Source organism: Mus caroli, chromosome 11 (genome assembly GCF_900094665.2).
Source record: "Mus caroli chromosome 11, CAROLI_EIJ_v1.1, whole genome shotgun sequence".
NCBI lineage: Eukaryota > Metazoa > Chordata > Mammalia > Rodentia > Muridae > Mus > Mus caroli.
Window position 1 is genome coordinate 94625210 of NC_034580.1, and position 11715 is coordinate 94636924.

At 50.6% G+C, this 11715-nt stretch overlaps 1 protein-coding gene across 5 annotated transcripts in view; it reads right to left on the minus strand.

Moving 5' to 3' along the window:
• The window catches only part of Med24 (mediator complex subunit 24), a 27269-nt gene that overhangs the window by 7530 nt on the left and 8024 nt on the right, over positions 1–11715 (minus strand). For 3 of the 5 annotated variants that reach the window (XM_029483957.1, XM_021176813.1, XM_029483958.1), the window contains exons 4-15: positions 6938–6976; positions 6640–6713; positions 6054–6286; positions 5853–5909; positions 4547–4658; positions 4202–4352; positions 3850–3963; positions 3292–3339; positions 2296–2378; positions 1926–2012; positions 1053–1158; positions 432–574 (exon numbers count right to left, since the gene is read on the minus strand). In XM_029483957.1, coding sequence (XP_029339817.1) covers positions 432–574; positions 1053–1158; positions 1926–2012; positions 2296–2378; positions 3292–3339; positions 3850–3963; positions 4202–4352; positions 4547–4658; positions 5853–5909; positions 6054–6286; positions 6640–6713; positions 6938–6976 — 1247 coding nt within the window. The remainder of the gene's footprint in view (positions 1–431; positions 575–1052; positions 1159–1925; positions 2013–2295; positions 2379–3291; positions 3340–3849; positions 3964–4201; positions 4353–4546; positions 4659–5852; positions 5910–6053; positions 6287–6639; positions 6714–6937; positions 6977–11715) is intronic. The other 2 variants (XM_021176811.2, XM_021176810.1) reach the window with 1 other exon arrangement.

An 11715-nucleotide genomic window follows, 5' to 3' on the forward strand; every position in this document is an offset into this window, starting at 1 on the left:
AAAAAAAAAAAAAAAAAAAATTCATTTATCTTTTATTTTTATGTGTATTAAGCATGTCTTGTTAGCTATGCATCTCATGTGTGTACAAGATCCTGCAGAGGCCAGAAGAGGGCACTGGAGCCCCTGAGACTGGAGTTACAGACAAGTGTGAGCTGCCAAGTAGGCCCTCTGGAAGAGCAGCAGGACCCTCAAGTGCTGAGCCATCTCTCCATCCCTCAGCCTCTCCCTACCCCATGCCCCATTATCTTAGCAAGTGGCTTTATTCCATCTTCAGTGAGAGAGAAAAGAGCTCTCAGTCAAGTGACACGTCTGTCACAGTTTCTAGTTAGGATGCTCTGCCCTGGTCTGTACACCTTAAAGGGAGACCCATATCCAGGCATCTCCTCCCTCACACGACCTCCCATCGCACAGCAGGGCACAGCTCTACTCACTTGATGAATTTCCGGGCGAAGGATTTAAGCTTCCCAGTGGCGGCAGCAGCAGCCAGCAGCAAGTCCAGGCTCTTCCCAGACAGCATATGTCCCAGGACCCCCAGCAGCCCCTCTGGGGACTTGGAGTGATCTGCATCCATTGTCTGGGGACAGGACAGGAGTCCAGTGAAGACACCCCAGATACAGCCTAAACACATTTCTCTCTGCCTGTGTCCACTGATTGGCACACTGCACCTTCAAACATAATCTGTCACTTCCTGCTCGAACAGGAAGATGACTGCTAAAAATCTCTCCCTACTCTGTGAGCTTTGTGCTCAACTACACAGGTGTGGTGGGGTGGGATGAGGTGGTAGGAGGTGGAGTGGGAGACAGGATTTGGCTGGGAGCTTCCCTTCTATGCCTTCATGGGATGGTGTCTGGAGAGGCACCAGCCACATCACCCAGGGCACAGCGGGAGAGCAGCCAATGTCAGCTTTCAGCAGTGGCTGCTACCTTTACCTCCCCAGTTGTTCCACTCCCAAAACAGCTCTCCACAGAGAGCAGAGAGCTCTGTGGGCCCTGTTCATTTAGCTGGAGAAGAATGGGAGTTTACAGTGGCACGGGCAGGGTGCACACACACACCTTGAGAATGTTTGTGACCGTGGGCTCTGCCCGCAGGATCAGGCCAGGATTCGGCTGGATGTTAGCATTTTCTGATGATTTTAGCTGCGGGTCCCGATCTGCTGTGCTATGGTCATCACCCAGAGAAGAAAACAGAAACAAAGAGGATGATTTCCTTTTTGAAGACAGGTCTCAGACTGTAGCTCAGGCTGACCTTAAACTCAAGGGACTTCTCCTGTTTCAGCCTCTCAAGGCTGGAATTACATCTGAAAGCTACCTGGCTCATACTTGGCTAAGGAAAAAAAATCTTGATACAGTCTCTAATCCACCGTGTGTAGTGGCTTGGACCTTAATCTTAAACCACTCGAGTGGCAGAAGCAGGCAGACCTCTGCATTTGAGGCTAGCCAGCGTTTTTAAGGAAAACAAAAATTCTCTAATCTGACTCTAGAAACAAAGGCGGAGAGGAGACAGAATCATATAGCCAACTGGGAGCTGGCAGTAGCTCAGCCGCAGCACTTGTCTCACGTCACAGCACGCTGGGTTTAACCCTTAGCGTGGCACGAGAACAAAGACTCTTGAGAGTTAATGAAGTTTACGTGAGCCTGTTCTCAGTGTTACCATCGTTTCAATTTGTCAGTATCGCTGTACCCATTTTGAAAGTTCAGTTAGGCCTAAAGAAAGATTGAAGACTTTCTCTATGGCCTTTGCTCACAATGGAGGGCAAGTCAAAGAACAGCGCCTTGGAGGGTAAACTCCAGTCTGATGCAGTCCTGCTCCCTAGACCGACCCAGGAGACATCAGCCACTGGCAACTCAGACTTCAAAGAGAAGGGAAAGGCACCAGGAACCAGTCCGGCAAGAGGGAGGTGGCCCGAGGGGGGGCTCACAACGTACCGTTTGCCCACAAGACTGGCAAAGTTGACCTCAGACAGAAGCCCCTGCTTGTTGCACTCCTGGAGGAGGAAGTTTGTACAGTCGCAACTGTGAAGGAAAAGCCAGAGGATTAAGGTGAGCTGGGGCACGCACGGGGTGCCTGTCCGGTCTCCTCCCTCCTTCAGGGTGAAGAAAACTCAAGCACCCAAAGGCCGAAAGAAGGGCTCTGGGTACTTGGCAGCTATGAACCTCCTGCCTCCCACCTCTGCCAAGAGGGAGAGTCCAACAGAAAGACAGAGTTCCCTGCGGCTCATATAACAGTGAGCGGGGAAGGACTCAAAACACTTTCCAGTAAAATGGGCTGAGCGGGGTGGGGGTGGGGGGTTCGTACTTGCAGCGCTGGTCAGCTTTGTCCAACAAGGGGGTGAGCTTCAGCAGGAACTCAAAAGCACAGTTGACATCCTCCGTGAAATCCTAAAAAGGACCAGAAGCTGCCACCTGGGCCCCATGACCCCGAAGAGCAGCGTTACAAGTACACCTTGCTCAGTAAGAGAGAAAGCCGGCTGTGACTACCACCAGTCCCCAGTAATGAGGCATGGAATGTTGGAGGCACCACACTCTCCATGTGGTTATTACCCTAGCCAGATCAGCACAGGCAATCATTCTGCTGGGGAGGAGGGGAGCCAGCCTAAGCCACCATCTTCACTCTATTGCACGTGCAAGGACATACACCGGGGTTCACAGGTCCACACAGCCTCCTCTGGGTACAAGAACACACTACCACTCAGCTGCAGCCTAAAAGACCCACCCTTGGCACACGCCTTTAGTCCCAGCACTCGGGAGGCAGAAGGAGGCGGATTTCTGAGTTCAAGGACAGCCTGGTCTACAGGGTGAGTTCCAGGACAGCCAGGGCTACACAGAGAAACCTTGTCTCAGAAAAACAAAAAGAAAAAGGAGAGAGAGAGAGGCCCTCATTCGTACTTGCTCATCCTCCCGTTTCCACGCCCTCATCCCAGACTCTTTTTTTTTTTTTTTTTTTTTTTTTTTTTTTTTTAAAGGGGTTTTTTTTTGTAGACCAGGCTGGCCTCGAACTCAGAAATCCACCTGCCTCCACCTCCCGAGTGCTGGGATTAAAGGCGTGCGCCACCACGCCCGGCTCATCCCAGACTCTTTTTTTTTTTTTTTAAAGATTTATTTATTTATTATATGTAAGTACACTGTAGTTGTCTTCAGACATTCCATAGAAGAGGGAGTCAGATCTTGTTACGGATGGTTGTGAACCACCATATGGTTGCTGGGATTTGAACTCCGGACCTTCGGAAGAGCAGTCGGGTGCTCTTACCCACTGAGCCATCTCACCAGCCCTCATCCCAGACTCTTAACTCACCTTCTCCCCATGAAAGTACTTCTTCAACTTCACCAAGACCTGTGGAATCTAGGCAGAGGGAGAAGAGCAGCACATCAGTGGCCTTTTTCTCTTTTACTTATCCCAGAAGCCCGCACATCCCCTGCGGTGGGCACTGAGGTGGGAGGGTTCTTGGCGCTCAGACTGTACTCTGAATAATTTGTACCACACATGGGTACCTGAGCACCCTATGTCTCTTGGACTACAGGACACGGGCCCCCCACTTCTGCTGCCTCAACAAGGAAATCCTAACAGCAAATTGGAATCGAGATCCAGAGGGAATCTGGGGCCACCGTCCCTGGCTCTCTTAGGTGACCAGAACTAACCTGGCTAAGGACGGGCTGAACAAGCAGCAGAACCCCAAGTAGCTAAAGCAGCCAAGCCTCTCAGAGACACAGACCAACTGAGCCTGTGCTAGAGATTTAGGAGGCTAGACTAAATGCCAGGAGGGGGACACACAGGGCAAAGGTCCAGCACGCTGCTGCTTCTCCTGAGAGCTGTCCCTCGACTGGTTCTCCCAGCTCCCATGTCACCAGGTACCTTGAGGTAGGTGAAAGCTGTCCACTTCAGCTCCTGCGTGCCCTCGGGGGACTCAATGAGTCCCACAAAGCAAGCTTTCCAGATTTCCAGGACAAAGAGAGGTGTGGGGATATGCTGTGGGAAATCCAAGGGTGATGTAAGAGGCCCCTCCCCGTCTACAGGCTCCAAGGACCAGGCTGTGACTACACAGCAGGGTTCCAGCTCAGAACCAAGATCTGGAGGTCAGATGGCAAAAACTGTGTGAGACTGGCATCTGTGGTCCACCAGGGAATCAAGAAGAGCTATTCCTCTCAAGTACTAGCCTCCCCCCTCTTACCCCAAGTGACCACCCACCCTGCTTGGCCACACCCACCTGCATGCGCTTCACCATCATCAGCTGCTCCACCAGGGGCTGCATCTCCCCAGTCAGGTTCATGGTGCCCTCAAGCAAGATGAGTGCATGGATGGTGGGGAAGCCGGTCTTGTGCAGTTGCTCAGAGTGCACGGACAGCATGCTGGGGATGCTGAGGAGAGACACCATTGGGGATGTGTTGGGGACTGAGGAGACAGCGGGACACACACACACAGACCATGGAGCCCATCAGACAGCATGCTGGGGATGCTGAGGAGAGACACCATTGGGGACGTGGGGGCGGGGGGGGCGGGAGACACACACAGACCATGGAGCCCATCTTCCCATCTCCGGCAGAAACCTAACCTCCTGATGAGTGTGCCGCAACGCTCAGCCTGGCTCCGGAGCTGGGGGTTGCTGAGATTGGCCAGGATCTCCCCAAGTTTTAGAAGAGAATGCTCAATGGCAGTCCAGGAGGCTGGTGGAGAAAAAGCAAGGCAGAAACTGCTGGGAAGGAGAGGCAGGGCATGGTCCACACTCCCCGACCATGGCGCTCCCTGGACCATGAAAGCATCCAGCAAGGAACCTCTGAGGAGGCAGAGGCCTGAGGGTAGGGTAAGGGGAGTAGGCACCGGGAACAAAGACCCCCTAGCAACCATACCAAGGGCCTGACTTCCAGTGACTACACACAACTGACTCGAGACACACAAGCAATGGGAGCAAGGCACAGGGGTGGGTACAGCATCCAGTGGCCAAGCGGGGACAGTCACTTCTACTCTAGCTCCAAATACCTTGCCAACACAGCTTTTGAGTTTCTGCTCTTTTAATAGCTTACCCAGCTGGTGGAGCCCACTGGACACTCTCTTAAATGGCCGCACTCATGGTCTACAGCACATACTTAGTATTTAATTACTAGTCACTTATCCTAGTTACAAGCCCAAAGGATCAAATGATGAATGACGGCACCAGTTAGCCAATTAACCTCCACAGGGACAAAAAGACAACTGAGACCTGAGATCCATCAAAATGAAGTATTCATCTACTTTCCTACCAATAAACATTTATCAAGTGCCCAGGAAGGCAAGGCACTGCCAACACTAACAAGAAAACAGATGAAGAAAAGCTGTCCGCGCAGCCCATTCTGACACAGTGATCGGTCTCTTTCTGGACTTTTCCCAGAGAGACTAATCCCCTAACAACCTCTCCCACTGAGCCCTGAAGACATGGGAGTCACCTATTTTAGCATTCCTGTCAATGGAGAACTAGAAACCCGTAGGTGGCCCTAGCTGCTGGGGCTCAGGACTCAAAGAGACCCACAGCCTGTTGCATGAAGACTTCCCTCCTATAAATCTGTAAGGTGCCAATATTTAACAGAACTTGAGTTAAGAGAGAACAGCATCCAGTCATGGCAGACAGGCACTGAGTTTAACTGAAGTTCCGGGTCACACCTGAGTCACCTGCTTCTAGGCGAGCAACATGAAGACAGACAAGAGCAGACGACGTGCCTGTCTTGTCCTCGAATTTCTCCAGGCGCATGGCATTCCAATCTTACTCCCCACCAGTGTGTAAGCTTGCTGAGGGCAGGGACCCTGCCACATGCTCCTTTGGTAGCCCCCATCCCCCCTCCAGCACCTGGCACAGTGCTGGACACACGAGAAGGCTCAGTAAATACCTGTTGGTTGATTGGCTCGGGTGCCACCCTGCCCAAGTCCCTGGGATGTATGCAATGCTTATGGGGAGAGAAAAAAGGAAGTGGGATGATTTCGGATCCTTCTAGAAAGAAGTGGGATGGCATCCTGCCTCTCCCCTCTCAATCAAAGGACCAGCTACAGAAGCAGCAGCAGGCAGGGTGTGGGGGAGTCAGGGGACATACAGGCCTCCTCTAGTTTGGCGATGTGTAGCAGGGCTCGGTTCTTGGTGCTGCTGAGGGTCTTTTCCAGGCACTGCAAGCACAAGGCAAGCTGCTTCTCCCCAGGGGCCGGAGTGCCAGCCTCCAGCCCTTCCTGGAGTCGCTCCGCAGAAGCTGCTGTACATCGAAGCAGCCAGTGGAGGGCGCTAAGGAGCGCTCGGCACAGCCCGATGCATTCCTCTGCTTTGCCGTGGCAACTACCCAAAAAGGATGAAAATTTGTATCTATTCCAAAAGCTGAAATCCAACCCACACCAATGTTCCCCCAGAGTCTCTGGCACAACACTACTAGGGGACAGAGTTGGAAAGTTGGCAGAATCCTAGGTAAGACACCTAGTCTAGCCAGCTTCCACTAGACAAGATCTTAGAGTAGCTCTCCCAAATAGAGAAGAGGCACTTTGTCTTAAGGAAACAGAGCTGGAGGTGGGAAGGCAGGCAGACAGAAGCAGCATGGGGCCCAGAGCTGGTCTCAGTCCGTCCCCTAGACTATGGGCTTTCCTCGGCACTGAAAGGATGATGCAATGCTCTGAGCTTCCACATCCATCCCTCACCTGAGGCGGTCACAGAACATGTCCATGATGTCCAGCAGAGCCTGAACACACAGGTCCCGGGAAAAGTCATCAAACTGCAGAAAGAACAGCGAGCAATGGAGGGGGCTCAGCACTACCCCTCACAAGCTCTGCTACCTCTCCTCTCCCAGCCCTGGGAAATGTGTTCCTAATTTCCAGGACCTCCTTCGGGGGGGGGATCAGGTGTTGCCTATCAGGCCTCAGGGGACACATGACCTGAGTGGCCAGGCTGGTAGCCTTGTCTGCCCCCTCCCACAGCTCCTGAGAGCCACAGTCATACCTTACTGATGGCGGTGAGCACAGAGGAGCAGGACACCATCTAGAAAGAAGGAAGACAAGGGACATTGAGACAAGTCATCTACTTGAGAGGGGCAAGCACTGATGCTTAAACTGCCACAGCGTGGGGTCCCCAACCCCTTCCCTTCAAGAGGCTTCCTCAGATCATTAAAAGGCACACAGTAATAAGTGCTGTCCTTATCGCTGCTTCCATCAGACTCAATGCAAGTGGCATGCGTATAAGCCGAATGAGAGGGTTTCGAGTACCCAAAGGTATCCTGTCTTGTCTTTATGCTGTTCCTTTCCAAAATTAAATGAAGTTCAATGGCCACTAGTGGGCAAAAGAATCACCCAGAGTGACAGCCTTATCTTGTATGGGGTCAGGGAGTCCTGGGGATGAAGCTCAGCCCCACGCCTGCTAGGCAAGAGTGGAGACGTGATTCTGCTGGACTGAAGATGCACTTCAGTGGTCAGTGCCGGCCTAGCATGTGTCCTAACTTCAACCTGAAGCACAGAGGTGGGGTGTGTGCACGTGAACTATTGGGGCCTCTACACTAATCAGCCCCATTGCTTCTTTTATCAAGATGAACTGTGCCAGGCGGTGGTGGCACACACCTTCAATCCTAGCACTGGGGAGGCAGAGGCAGGCAGCTCTGTTTGAGGCCAGCCTGGTCTACAGAGCAAGTGCCAGGACAGCCAGGGTTACACAGAGAAACCCTGTCTTTAAAAAACCAACCAACCGGGCTGGAGAGATGGCTCAGTGGGTAAGAGCACCCGACTGCTCTTCCGAAGGTCCTAAGTTCAAATCCCAGCAACCACATGGTGGCTCACAACCACCTGTAATGAGATCTGATGCCCTCTTCTGGTGTGTCTGAAGACAGCGACAGCTACAGTGTATTACATGTAATAAATAAGTAAATAAATAAATCTTTAAAAAAAAAAAAAAAACAACCAACCCACCAACCAAAAAGATTAATGGCGGCTGAGGTGTAGCTCGGCAGAGAACTGTACTGAGTACCTGCCAAGATGAGCAAGACCTGGGGCTCAAGCCCCAGCACCAGAAAAATTACTCCAGTGACCATGGAAGACACAGTGACAGCCCCCGTAGTCACAGCTACTTGGGAGACTAAGACTAAAGACCCACTGAGTCTTTAAATGTGACATCAGTCTGACCATCACAGCAAAGCTTTGCGTCAGCAGAGACACAGGTGTGACTTATCTGATTTGGACAAGGACTGACAAACATCTTCTCCAGGAAACAAGAGGCGCCTGCCTACTGCCTCCACGGATCAGGGAACCACTGTCAGTAATCACACAGTCCTGACGTTTGTAGAGTGAATACATGAAAGCATACCCTTAGATCTGCCCTGCCCTAGCAAGAAAGCCACCAGCCATACACCTGTACCTGAGAGCCAGCACTCAGGACTGCTGTAAAGGTCAAAGCCAGCCTGGGCTACATAGTAAGACCCTGGCTCAAAAATCAAAAACAAAGAAATGAAAGGAAAGCTCTGGCTCCCCGTGTTCGGTGTGAAGTTCAGTGGTGGAGTATGTGCCTAACATGTACTTGTTTCATCCCAGTACTGCAAAAATAATTCCATAATTTTTTAATTATTATATTTTAATTTAATTAATATATTTATATAATATTTTACTGTGTACATGTGTTTTGCCTGCATATATGCCTGTGCTACATGCATGCAGTGCCCAGGAAGTCAAAAGGGTTCCCCTGAGACTGGAACAGGTGACCAGTTTTTGTTTTTTTTGTTTTTTTAAGACAGGGTTTCTTTGTGCAGCCCTAGCTGTCCTGGAACTCACTATGTAGACCAGTCTGGCCTTGAACTCATGGAGTTCCATCTGCCTCTGCCTCCCAAGTGTTGGGATTAAAGACGTGTGCCACTGTGCTTGGTCAGCAGCTAGTGTTCCTGACTACTGAGCCATCTCTCTGGCCACAATAAACTTTATTCCTCCGGCATAGGACCCTCAGTACAGTGCTAGTCAGCACAAAAGAGCAAGTTCTTTACTGTAGAGAATCACAGTGCTCCAAAGCTTCCTGGAGACACCAAGAAACGTTACAGGGGTCGGTGAGCCGTTCAGCTGTAGCAGCTTGTACCTAAGGGGTCCCGGCTTCTACCCCCACACTGCAAACAGGGAATCTTTTTCACATGAACACACACTTCTGTGTGATATATGATTTCAAAACCTAAATTAAAAACATAGATAATTACATAATCCTCACTGTAAGACTTCTCAGAACCCTAATGCATTTATAAACAATGAGAGCTGACTCAGTGAGTAAAGACTCTTGCTGCCAAATCTGACGACTTGAGATCAATTCCCAGAAGCCAGAAGCTGGAAGAACTGACCCCACCCCCATCATGTCCTCTGCCTTCCTTGCACACACCATGGTCCACACGGCCCCTTCCCAGAGGCGCACAAGCACTAGCCTCCAAAGTCATTTCATCATGAGATCTCATTTAAGTAGGAGTTCCAAAATACGTATTTTAGAACGTCTATCTGGACAGTAAACTCCTTGCAGGCAGAGATAATTATACATTCATATCTGTTTCTCCAGCACCAGGCCTTGGACTTGTCCTTAGGAAATTTTCATTGCTTCAAGTAACTGAGTTCTATTAATGCAATCTAAAAAAATTTTACCCTGCATCACATTTCTGTTAGTAAATATACTCAACACCATAGAGAACCAGATTGATAGAACTAATTTGTTCTGAGCAGATTTAAACTTGTAATTCAGTAGGCTGAGGGGTACGGAGCTCAGTGCTAGGCCAGCCTACTTAGGCCCCAGGTTTGCACTGCAAACGGTGACAGTAATGGCATGCTTGCAGTGTGTGGTAAGGGATGATGACGGGCATCACCTGAGCAGACCGGCTCAGACATTTTAAACCAGACCTCGTGGCTGAGCACGAGCTGCGCACAGGCAGGACTTAAACACAGACAATTAGCATTCAGAGCCGTCAGCAGCAGGACACACTGTGAAGCCAAAGTGAGTGTCTGACAGTGAGCAGAAAGTTGGGAGGGTGCCTGGGCAGAATGACCGTGCCGTTCCTGGCCAGTGTTTGTTTATTTATAACCAACGTCCCCATAGCAAGAGCTTGGAGAAGAACTGAACCCTGCCAACCTGTAGGGGGAGCTGGATGGTTCAACCTAAGAACTAGTAATAAAAAACGTGGACCCCACACCAGGAAGAGAAAGCCCCGGCTGTGCATGTTCTTATGGAGGCTGTTAAGTCAGAACCGGTGGCCTTCACACTGTGTGTTCTGTGCATTGCTTCTAAGTGTATCAGTCAAGTTCCGTCCGATTCAGACACACCTGAAAGCACTTACACACGGTGACCTGTTCCTCCCAGCAGGGTCTAAGTCTTAACGATTCCACCAACTAGACGCTCTGAGCTGACCACAAGACCTCGAGGCTGGAGGCTGGCGTGGCCGTCTGCACACGTGGCTAGCCCAGGCTGACCTGCCAGCTGTCTCTAATCCTCTTGCTCTTCTTCATACCCAACAACACCCCCAACCACTCCTAAGTGCCCTCTCCAAGCGCAGCACCCGACCAAAGAGCCTCTTAAAACTCTGGAGGAAGAATAAATTACTAATTTTGCATAGCACTTGACAGGCCGTGAAGATATTCAGTCTTTCTGAGCTTGCCTTTCTCGTCAGTGTTTATGTATCTCAAGAGCCTCCTATTTTAGAGAGCTTCCCACAGACCCCACATTTCACTTAACCACCCTCTCTGTTCTCTTCAACAGAGTTCTCTACTCTCACGATCCTACCTCCACACCTTCTGCTCGCTCTTCAACACATTGAGACCACTTCTGTCCTGACCCCTGCATTAATCTTTTCCTCACAGCTACCAACTAACTCTTGCTGTTAGACCCACGGGCTCTCACTTCTGATGGAGTCCAGCTTTGGCTGCCAGCGATGTCGTCTAGCACATCCTTGATTTCAACCTTCCCTTCCTTTATACCTGATCCACTCTTCAGTTTCCTCTGCTCGCTTCAGATTTGTGCCACGTGCTTTTGATGGGACTGGGTGCTTAGGAATCTGGCCCAGACCACTTCTCTTGCCCATATTCCCTGAGCAATTGTCCTCCATGCACACATCCCCCACCACCATCTGAGTCTGACAACTTGTTATGATTTGTCCCCGACAGATATAACCCTGAAAGCTGACTGGATGAATCGATATACAGACTCATAAAGTAATGACACTGTCGGGGGGGGGTAGTTGGAGAAAGAGCGGCATGGTTTTTAGAGGCTTTATCTTGTCCCCAACCCCTCGTCTACTTTTTGTTGCTTCCTAGCTACCAGGACAGGAGCAACTTTACTCCTGTGCATCGTCTAGCACTCTGTCTGCCTCATTACTACCTCAAAACGGCAAAGCCGGCCAGCCGTAGCCTAAACAGACCGGTCCTTCTCCCCTTAGGTGGTTTAACTCCAGTATTTTGTCACAACAGAACACACTGCTAAACCAGACACTCACATTCAGACTCCTAAGTTCTAGGGATATGGCCACCTCCTTCTAACTGTCTGGCACCATGAATGTAAAAGGCCAGAATCATCTGCTGCCCTCACGTACAGACCAACACTAAGCACCCTTCGCTCCGGTTCCATTCCCTCCCTCAGATGCTGACAGCATCCAAACCAGAAATCGGGCCTCACCTTTGACCTCTTTCCTCCACTCACCCAGTTAATCAACAAACCCTCCCAACTGGACCTCCTAAACCAGTGGTTCTCGGCCTCCCTAACGCCTCGACTCTTTTTTTTTTTTT